This window comes from Macrobrachium nipponense, chromosome 8 (assembly GCF_015104395.2).
Source record: "Macrobrachium nipponense isolate FS-2020 chromosome 8, ASM1510439v2, whole genome shotgun sequence".
Taxonomy (NCBI): Eukaryota; Metazoa; Arthropoda; class Malacostraca; order Decapoda; family Palaemonidae; genus Macrobrachium; species Macrobrachium nipponense.
The window spans coordinates 84,813,434-84,824,908 of NC_087203.1; the positions used below are offsets into that span (position 1 = coordinate 84,813,434).

Consider the following 11,475-nt stretch of genomic DNA (forward strand, 5'->3'; position numbering starts at 1 on the left):
ATTGGTAGGCAGGCGTAACAAATTCAAAACCAGTGAAGTAAGCAGCCTGCAAGGTCAGGTGTACCATGAAATCCCTCGCTTTAAAGTTGCTTGTTAACCGATTGGTAAGATTCATAAAAGATAAATTAATTGGAAATGTTTCCTAAATAATCACAACCAAAGGATCTTTTCCAGAAAGTACACCCAAGGGTTTTAAGCCGGGAAGTATCCACCCCAGCGGTGTGTTTAGTACAAGCCCGGTGGGGATTACCGTAAAAACATAAACAAAAATACTGTAAATATCATAAAGATAATGGTCCCGCAAGAAATATTATTCCAAGATAACAACCCCAGAGAATTCTCCCTTCGGGGTCTTTTCGAAACCTCAAAGTCTGCGAAGGAGAGGAGAACTCATCACAACTAATCATGAACTTCTCGGAAAAAATACTAAGCAAATGTATCTACAACTGTAAAATGCCTGATCATATATTTGACGTGATAAAAAAATCTATAATATTACATGTATTTTTACACGTTACAGTAAATGCATGTACAGTGACATAATATAATCCACCAGTCACAGACTGGTATTAAATTACAGAAGAGGAATTCAAATAGGGACAGATCCTGACACTATACCATAATACCTTATACACTGCAGTCCGATTTAGTTTGCTAAAATATTCCAACTGCATACAGTTCCACTCAATAAAAGCATGAAAAAAAATTAAATGAAAATACTAATGCACAACACATATCGAATGCTATCTCATATGAGAGTAACTCACGGAAATCCCTACTTACTCATGTTGACATATTTTGTTGTTTGCAAAATCCTAAGATCGCCTAAAAAAACTTACGTATGCTTAACAACATTACGTGTAAACATCTGATTAAACATGTCACTGTTTGCCAATGACAAAACTTGGAAGACATGTCTCATAAACTTAAAAATTATATACATATATATTTTAAGAGGTCACGAGATGACAAACTTGACAATCGCTAATTGCCTGCCGACATGAAGAACAACAACATGTTTGATGACGTACGTGTGTGTGTGTGTGTGTCAACTACCAAACAGACCCCCCTAAGCCGTTACACAAACAGAGGAGCAAAGCAAAACAACATGGAGTACCTTCCGCAACTTCTTCAAAGATCAAAAGGGATTCACCTCACTCTTTCCCCTGATCCCACCTGCGATTCAAGGATCCTTATGTCTCTATCATCAATAAAGGAGAGAGAGAGAGAGAGAGAGAGAGAGAGAGAGAGACGAAGGCGTCACCCGCACACACTAAAGCTGGTTGTCTTTGATTCTTCATTAATATTCATGGAACAGATAAGCGGTGTTGCATGTGGACCTGGTGAGCGCCATATAGACCCTAGATTGATATGAATTTGGAAAGGGGAGAGAGAGAGAGAGAGAGAGAGAGAGAGAGAGAGAGAGAGAGAGAGAGAGAGAGAGAGAGAATGCCGGTATTATACGAGGCCGTTGCCTAATGGATCCTGGGTCTGGCTTTACTTCATTGGCTTGATTTCATGTTGTTGAACCATTATTATATTGGCATCGTTGGTACCTTTAGTAAGATGTTGGACAACGGGAAAACATTGTCATCAAAAGTCCGTCAGTCCAATTGTGACTTTTCCTACAAAATCAAGAAACGATTAAAATCTCGCAAAAACTAAAAAATGGAATAACACTTGCTACAACGAGGAATGGATGGTCTTCATTCAAGTTAAAGGACAGATCAAAGCATAAACTGCGAAATAAGGGAAAGATAAAAAAACATAAGGAACATAAACAGGACATTACATCCAGGATTACATCGATCTTGGTCTGGAAAGCTGTTTTAGCTTAGAAAGGGAAATATACCCTATCGTACAAACGCGACATAATTGGTCTGAATTTATTCTCGATGCAATACAAAGCAAGTTTTACTGTAGACTCTCTCTCTCTCTCTCTCTCTCTCTCATGTACAAGCTCGCGCGCGCGCGCACACACACGCAAACACCCATAGAGGTGATACGCTTTTATCCAAGTTAATAGTACATAGGAGTTCGAACACAGTCCTTATTTGTTCAACTGCGAAACATACGTATATCGCCAAGGGCCCTCATAGGTTCGGAATTTATTTAGCCCAAATCTAATCATATATATATATATATATATATATATATATATATATATATATATATATATAGATATATATATATATATATATATATATATATATATATATATATATATACATATATATATACGTATATATATACATGTTAAAAATCACAGTAGATGAACGTGATTTCATTAAATAAGTTCGAATACCACAGGAAAATGATAGTCAGAAATTCAAGTGCTTTCGTCTTTCGTTCCTTGCCAATGTCTTAGTAAAGAAAAAAGCGCTAGGATTTCTGACTATCATTTATTTTTCCCCTGTAGTATTCGCTATATATATATATATATCTATATATATATATATATATATATATATATATATATATATATATACACACACATATATATTATATACATATTAAATATTATATATAGATATATATATATATATATATAAAACTATACAAACATTATTTACATATAATATAATTAATTAAGTATATTTTTGTTCGTGTGTGCAGCGGCGTAGATACGTGTAAACACAAGCGCACAAACGTCACCGAGGAACTTATGGTAGTTCAGTCACCTCCGGACGAGATTCGGTGGGAAGCTTTTACTATGGCTTTACGTTTCCCAGGCGGGTTGGATTTCCAGTTAAGTAACGCCGCGCGCCAGGCTTCCGTCTGGTTTTATTTTTCGCGAATCAGAACCATCCACAGAGCGGTGGATTTCCGGACCTGAGTGGAATGGCCGCGTTAACGAATCTTTTGTTAGTGATAATTTTGCACATCATATGATTATATATATATATAGATATATATATATATATATATATATATATATATATATATATATATATTGCTACACATGTATGTGTATGTATGCGTATGTATACATACATACATACATACACACACACACACACACACACACATATATATATATATATATATAGATATATATATATATAATATATATATATATATATATATATATATATATATATATATATATATATATAAAATGGCCCATAAAAAATGACAAAATATATTTTGGCGTTTTTATGGGCTCCTTTTATCAGATGGAATTCTGTTGTAACAGAAAATTTTTACATATATATATATATATATATATATATATATATATATATATATATATATATATATATATATATATATATATGTGTGTGTGTGTGTGTGTGTGTGTGTATATATGTATATATATATATATATATATATATATATATATATATATATATATATATATATATATATAATATAAATATTTATATATAGTATATATAAATGGATCGAACCCAGGTCTGTCAATTAACCCACATACGACCTGTGTGGTTCGGTCGCCAGCGCCCTTCTCTTTAAGTTATGCAATGTGTTGGTAACGTTCTTTAAATTGCGACCTGCTCACATTTCTTATTATTCCTTCACGTTCAAATAAGATGAAAACTTCGGCCTCTTTATATTCCTTATGACAATTCCAAGCATCGTGAAAGTAGAAGTACGCTCAGTCTCAAAAGAGGATCTTGCTGCGTTCCCAGTATTATTTTCCTACGAAATTGAGAGAGAGTATTTTTAAAAGCAATTCAATTTCCAAGAAAACTTAATACCGGAACCACAGCGAGATCCTCCTTTGAGACTATAATAATAAATAATGAGAACTAAATAAACTTCTCTTGTGATGTTTTGGAACACAAAGTCAAATGTAACCCACTTAGTACAAAAAAAAAAAAAAAAAAAAAAAAAACACACACACAAGGTAATGAAATATAATATGAGAAGTTGTATCTAACTGTTTCCTTATTCTAAATTCTGTTCTTGATTTAACACAAATTATGTTAACGTAGAAATACTACTGTATTTACGAACTGTATGCAACGGTGAAAAACAAAAAACAAATAATAAAATTCCTGGAACCAGAGTCCAAAGGCGGTGAACATAAGTAAATTAGGAGGCCCCTGCTGCCTTAAACATCTTAGAAAATTCCTTTACTCATGAATAAATAATGGCTTTGTCGTCAAGTAATTCTTGTCAAACTATTCCCCAAATTTTATTCGTTTTTCTATGTTAGGTTCAATCATATGTTTCATGATTTTCGTTATAGTTACTTGAACTACGGTACATATTTAATACAAGTATTGTGAGTCCCTTCCCAAACATTAAAAAGTGATTGGATGTAAGTTTCCGACATCTCGACAAAAACTTAATCGTAGTTCCATCAAAATTTTCCATTTTCATCTCTCTCTTCTTTTTTTTTAAGTTTCAGCAAGAGCTTAAAATGAAGGTCATACTTCCTTCTGCTGTTTCAGATGGATGCCAATCTTTCTCTCCCTGCTTCCGATGAAAGGCATACTTTTCCCTCCTGCTTCAAATGAAGGCCATACTTTCTCCTGCTACATTCAGACGAAGGCTATACTTTCTCCTGCTACTTCAAATGAAGGCCATACTTTCTCCTGCTACTTCAGATGAAGGCTATACTTTCTCCTGCTACTTCAGACGAAGGCCACACTTTCTCCTGCTACTTCAGATGAAGGCTATACTTTCTCCTGCTACTTCAAATGTAGACCATACTTTGCTATTCAGATGAAGGATCTCCGCTCTTCAAATGAAGGCATACTTTCTCCTGTACTTAATGAAGGCTAATCTTTCTTCTGCTATTCAGAGAAGGCTTATACTTTTTTTTTCTTCTGCTACTTCAAGGTTCTATATTTCTCTGCTACTTCAATGAAGGCCATAATCTTTGACTCTGCTAATCAGATGAAGGCTATACTTTCTCCTGCTACTTCAAATGAAGGCCATACTTTCTCCTGCTACTTCAGATGAAGGCTATACTTTCTTCTGCTACTTCAGATGAAGGCTATACTTTCTTCTGCTACTTCAGATGAAGGCTATACTTTCTCCTGCTACTTCCAGATGAAGGCCATAATTTTCCCTGCTACTTCAGCTGAAGGCCATACTTTCTCTTGTTGCTTCAGATGAAGGCCATACTTTCTCTTGTTGCTTCAGCTGAAGGCCATACTTTCTCTTGTTGCTTCAGCTGAGGCCATACTTTCTCTTGTTGCTTCAGATGAAGGCCATACTTTCTCTTGTTGCTTCAGCTGAAGGCCATACTTTCTCTTGTTGCTTTAGCTGAAGGCCATACTTTCTCTTGTTGCTTCAGCTGAGGCCATACTTTCTCTTGTTGCTTCAGCTGAGGCCATACTTTCTCTTGTTGCTTCAGCTGAAGGCCATACTTTCTCTTGTTGCTTCAGCTGAGGCCATACTTTCTCTTCTCTTCGATAGGCTACTTTCTCTTGTTGCTTCAGGAGGCCATACTTTCTCTTGTTGCTTCAGCTGAGGCCATATTTCTCTTTGCTCAGCTGAAGCCATACTTTGTTGCTTCAGCTGAGGCCATACTTTCTCTTGTTGCTTCAGCTGAAGGCCATACTTTCTCTTGTGCTTCAGCTGAGGCCTACTTTCTTTGCGATGAGGCCATCTTTCTCTTGTTGCTTCAGCTGAAGGCCATACTTTCTCTTGTTGCTTCAGCTGAGGCCATACTTTCTCTTGTTGCTTCAGATGAAGGCCATACTTTCTCTTGTTGCATTCTTACTTTCTCTTGTTGAGCTTAAGATACTTTATTCGCTGAAGGCCTATTCTCTTTTTGCTTCAGCTGAGGCCATACTTTCTCTTGTTGCTTCAGATGAAGGCCATACTTTCTCTTGTTGCTTCAGCTGAGGTTCTTCTCTTGTTCTTCAGCTTGAGGCCATACTTTCTCTTGTTGCTTCAGCTGAGGCCATACTTTCTCTTGTTGCTTCAGCTGAGGCCATACTTTCTCTTGTTGCTTCAGCTGAGGCCATACTTTCTCTTGTTGCTTCAGCTGCCTAGGTTCAAGCAACCATACTTTCTCTTGTTGCTTCAGCTGAGGCCCATACTTTCTCTTGTTGCTTCGTGCTACAGCTCAGGCTGATACTTCTCTTGTTGCTTCAGCTGAGGCCATACTTTCTCTTGTTGCTTCAGCTGAGGCCATACTTCTCTTGTGCTCAGCCTGAGGCCTACTTTCTCTTGTTGCTTCAGCTGAAGGCCATACTTTCTCTTGTTGCTTCAGCTGAAGGCCATACTTTCTCTTGTTGCTTCAGCTGAAGGCCATACTTTCTCTTGTTGCTTCAGCTGAAGGCCATACTTTCTCTTGTTGCTTCAGCTGAAGGCCATACTTTCTCTTGTTGCTTCAGCTGACATTCAGCTGGGCCCATACTTTCTCTTGTTGCTTCAGCTGAGGCCATACTTTCTCTTGTTGCTTCAGCTGAGGCCATACTTTCTCTTGTTGCTTCAGCTGAAGGCCATACTTTCTCTTGTTGCTTCAGCTGAAGGCCATACTTTCTCTTGTTGCTTCAGCTGAAGGCCATACTTTCTCTTGTTGCTTCAGCTGAAGGCCATACTTTCTCTTGTTGCTTCAGCTGAAGGCCATACTTTCTCTTGTTGCTTCAGCTGTAGGCCATACTTTCTCTTGTTGCTTCAGCTGAAGGCCATACTTTCTCTTGTTAGCTCACTCTTTCTTGTTGCTACAGAAGGCCATACTCTCTTGTTGCTTCAGCTGAAGGCCATACTCTTTGTTGCTTCAGCATGCAGGCCATACTTTCTATTGTTGCTTCAGCTGAGGCCATACTTTCTCTTGCTTCAAGCTGAAGGCCCAATTTACTTTCCTCTTGTTGCTTCAGGTGAAGGCCATACTTTTCTTGTTGCTTCAGATGAAGGCCAGACTTTTCTCTTGTTGCTTCAGCTGAGGCCATACTTTCCCTCTTTGTTGCTTCACTTTGAGGGCCATACTTTATCTGCTTCAGCTGAGGACCATACTTTCTCTTGTGGCTTCCGCTGAGGCCATACTTTCTTCTTGGTTGCTTCGATGAGGCCCATACTTTCTCTTGTTGTTCAGTTGAAGGCCATTACTTTCTTCTTGTTGCTTCAAGATGAAGGCCATACTTTTCTCTTGTTTTGCTTCAGCTTTGAGGCCCTTACTTTCTCGTGATTTCAGCTGAAGGCCCTACTTCTTTCTTTCTTGTTGCTTCAGCTGAAGGCCATACTTTCTCTTGTTGCTTCAGCGAAGGCCATACTTTCTCTTGTTTGCTTAGCTGAGGCCACTTTCTTCTTTTTGCTTCAGCTGAAAGGCCAACTCTTGTTGCTTCAGCTGAGGCCATACTTTCTCTTGTTGCTTCAGCTCCGGAGGCCATATTTTTCTCTTTTGCTTCAGGCTGTCGGCCATTTTACTTTCTTTTGTGCTTTCAGCTGAAGGCCATACTTGGTTCTTTTCTTGTGCTTAGTGAAGGCCATACTTTCTCTTTTTGCCTCAGCTGAGGCCATACTTTTCTCTTTCGTGCTTCAGCTGAAGACATACTTCTCTTGTTTGCTTCAGCTGAAGGCCATTACAACTTTTCTTTTGTTGCTTCAGCTGAAGGCACACTTTCTCTTGTTGTTCAGTGAAAGGCCCATATTTCTTTTTCTTGTTGCTTCAGCTGAAGGCCATACTTTCTTTCTTGTTGCTTCAGCAAGAATTTGCCATACCTCTCTTCTTGGTTGGTTCAAGCTGAAGGCCATACTCTTCTTTCTTGTTGCTTCAGGCGAAGGCAATACTTTCACTTATTGCTTCAGCTTGAAAGGCCATAACTTTATAATTGTTGCTTCAGCTGAAGGGCAATACTTCACTTGTGCTTCAGCTGAAGGCCATACTTTCATTGTTGCTTCAGCCTGAGGGCCTACTTTCTATTGTTGCTTCAGCTGAGGCATACTTTCTCTTGTTGCTTCAGCTGAGGCCGTACTTTCTCTTGTGCTTCAGTGAAGGCCATACTTTCTTTGTTGCTTCAGCTGAAGCCATACTTTCTTTGTTGCTTCAGCTGAAAGCCCATTACTTTTCTCGTTGCTCAGCTGGAAGGCCATACTTTCTCTTTGTTGCTCAGCTGAAGGCCATACTTTCTCTTGTTGCTTCAGCTGAAGGCCATACTTTCTCTTGTGCTTCAGCTGAGGCCATACTTTCTCTTGTTGTTCAGCTGAAGGCCATACTCACTTGTTGCTTCAGATGGAAGGCCATTACTTTCTCTTGTTGTTTAGCTGAAGGGCATTAACTTGTTGCTTCAGCTGAAGGCCTTACTTTCTTTGTTGCCTTCAGCTGAGGCCCATACTTTTCTCGTTGCTTCAGCTGAGCCATACTTTCTCTTGTTGCTTCAGCTGAGGCATACTTTTCTCTTGTTGCGTCAGCTGTTAAGGCCATACTTTCTCTTGTTGCTTCAGCTGAAGGCCATACTTTCTCTTGTTGCTTTCAGCTGTAGGCCATACCTTTCTCTTGTTGCTTCAGATTCTGAAGGCCAACTTTCTCTTGTTGCTCAGCTGAAGGCCATATTTATCTTGTTGCTTCAGCTGAGGCCATACTTTCTCTTGGTTGCTTCAGCTGAAGGCCATACTTCTTCTGTGGCTTGTTCAGCTGAAAAAGGCCATACTCTTGTTGCTTCAGCTGAGGCCATACTTTCTCTTGTTGCTTCAAAGATGAGGCCATACTTTCTCTTGTTGCTTCAGCTTGAAGGGCATCTTTCTCTTGTTTGCTTCAGCTGAAGGCATACTTTCTTTCTTGTTGATTCAGCTGGAAGGCATACTTTCTCTTGTTGCTTCAGCTAAGGCCATACTTTCTCTTGTTGCTTTCAGTGAGGCCATATTTCTCTTGTTTGCTTCAGGCTTGTTAGCGGGCCATTACTTTTAAATCCTGCAGCTTATAGGTCGCTGCACACCAGAACTTGGTCAACCGACAGTCACCTTCCACCATGAGTCAACACTTGGGGTACCCCTACCATCTAAAATATGCATATGATGGAGGTATGACTGATCATCAGTCACGTACAGGCTCCAACCCTTCATTTGCCATTAAAGCTTTTACACCATGCGTTATTGGCATCCTTCATGCTCTTAAAATATCCAATATAGGCAAAGACGAGGGACAGTCAATCTTCTTGAAAAGTCATCAGTGAAGCAACCTTGATCATCAAAGTAGAAAACATTTATAAAAAATTAAGTCAACCTTTCAAAAGCGAGAGCTAAAAGTCACCAGCGACTGATACTTCGAGAAGATGCTCAATTTACAAGTGGACTGTTTTCACTCAGTAGTCAGTACCCAACTCATTCTGAATCGCTGCTTTTAGGTATCATATTCTCTCTCTCTCTCTCTCTCTCTCTCTCTCTCTCTCTCTCTCTCTCTCTCTCTCTCTCTCTCTCTCTCTCTCTCTCTCTCTCTCTCTCTCTCTGACGGTGTACGTGAGTATTTCTGTGAAATCTCTACTAGAAGAAAAGAGAGGTTGCAAAATTTATGAAATTTTGCTACCTTCCACGGTGTGTTCATCAGCATAAAAAAATCAACCGCAAGCCCCTTAAAGAAGCAATTTTATTAAACATTCATTTCGCATTAGTACCTGAAAATTGTAATAGAGGTTATATGGAATAGAAGCACCAAAATAAAGGATTTCTTCTTAATCGAATGAGTTGGAAGACATCATTCATAACCCTGATAAAGTAAGACGGAAACGGTCAAGCTTTGAGGAATGCTTCCTCAATTCAAATCGTATCGATTACGTAAAGACTCTGCTTACTTATTGCCATAATCACATAAACACTGTGTGTTTAGTACTATATAATTATATAAACGCTACATTTAACGCCAGGATTACATGTCATCTCTCATTTCATGATTACGAAAACAATGTGTACTGAACTTAAGAATTCGTGTGTGCCGAATCACATAATGGCATAATGCCGTGTATTTAATATCGTGATTACATAAACACGAAAGAAGCATATCTTGACGAACGCGTTACGGGTTATTCATGAGTTCCACGATTTATTATTATTATTATTATTATTATTATTATTATTATTAATTATTAATATTATTATTATTATTATTATCATTATTATTATTATTATTATTATTATTATTATTATTATTATTATTATCATCATCATCATCTTGGAAGAAAATCCGCTTTGAAACAAACTTCGTTGACAATAATGTCAGTCTGTATTTTGTTGAGCTTATATTTCTCCTTCTTAACTTAGTGTATAAATTACTTCGTTTCAGCAGGTCAATTATGATGCTCTATAATTTGCCTGTTGAAGCGAAGACACATACTCCAAGTTGAGCAGGCGAAATATAAACTCAACAGCTTAAAGAGTGCGTTTTTACTATTATTATTATTATCATTATTATTTCCACTTTCACGAGAGCCTTGTCCATTTACGGACGAATCTACATACTTCCTCTCTCTGTACGGGTGTTTTTGTGTGTGGGCGCGCGCGCTTTTCGGTCTGAGTGTATGAGAGCTCATGCGCACAAGGGGAGGAACAATCCTTCACGAGAATGGGGGAAGTTGTGATAAATTGACTTGGCAAGTTCACTGCTTTGCAATGAAGTCAAGAGAGTCCGAATAAAACATCCGACAACTCGGTCACATTCATATTTCGAAGGAGCTAAGCAAGCTACAAGCAAAACAAGAACGTTGAGATCAAATGCCTCATGAACAAACACACACACACACACACACACTCACACACAGAGTCCTTTTAGAAGCCTTAGTACCCTTACAATAATAATAATAATAATAATAATAATAATGATAATAATGATAATAATAATAATAATAATAATAATAATAATAATAATAATAATAATAATAATTTCTTATTTCAGCTCACGGCCATATGCAGAAAACAAAGCAGAAACAATCCAGTACAGAAAATCCAGATACTCTAAATCAAAATTTATAAATAACAAACGGTTATACCCAAACAGTTGCTAATAATAATAATAATAATAATAATAATAATAATAATAATAACGTTCAATTATTTTTCAACCAAAGACCATAAGCTCATACAGAATTCAGGTACAGTTTGCTAAAAAGGAATAAGAGAGGGACGAGATGAAATACCTCCCTGACAGACAGGCAGGGATAATTTTTCCAGACGCCTGTGTTCTCCTGGAATAAGAAGAACGCACTGAGCAAAATAATTAAGATATGATGAATTCATCCCAACGAAAAAACAAAATAAATAAAAACCAGAGATCGGATAAAGGCTCATCAATACAACTTAAAAAACAAAAACCCCCTGATAAGGAGGAGGATGAAGTAGTTTCCATATTTTGGCGACCGGGTGTGTGTGTGTGTGTGTGTGGCAGATATATCCAGTATTACATTAAGCGCAATTCCTTGCATTAAGTCACTAATAGGCGAGCAAGTTCCATTAACAGCGGCCGGGTATTATTGTTTCTCTTCCACCCCTCCCCAATTCTCTCTCTCTCTCTCTCTCTCTCTCTCTCTCTCTCTCTCTCTCTCTCTCTCTCGTGCGTAAGAGCAG

General features: G+C 38.0%; 1 protein-coding gene across 1 annotated transcript; it reads right to left on the reverse strand.

Moving 5' to 3' along the window:
- Positions 1–5,325: 5,325 nt before the first annotated feature.
- Positions 5,326–6,875, reverse strand: LOC135223143 (golgin subfamily A member 6-like protein 22). Its single transcript, XM_064261647.1, has 5 exons — positions 6,693–6,875; positions 6,300–6,449; positions 6,059–6,162; positions 5,858–5,969; positions 5,326–5,658 (listed from the first exon to the last, which is right to left on the reverse strand). Exons 1-5 carry the CDS (start codon positions 6,873–6,875, stop codon positions 5,326–5,328), a joined length of 882 nt encoding a protein of 293 aa, XP_064117717.1.
- Between the last annotated feature and the right edge of the window lie 4,600 nt (positions 6,876–11,475).

Excerpts from the sequence above, each read along its gene's own strand:
- LOC135223143 (XM_064261647.1), bottom strand. The coding sequence starts at position 6,875 with ATGGCCTCAGCTGAAGCAACAAGAGAAAAGTCTGGCCTTCATCTGAAG. Across the intron at positions 6,450-6,692 it reads GCATGCTGAAGCAACAAAGA|CTGAAGCAACAAGAGAAAGT; the intron begins GTATGGCCTTCA and ends TATGGCCTTCAG. Across the intron at positions 5,659-5,857 it reads AGCTGAAGCAACAAGAGAAA|CAACAAGAGAAAGTATGGCC; the intron begins GTATGGCCTCAA and ends CTTCATCTGAAG.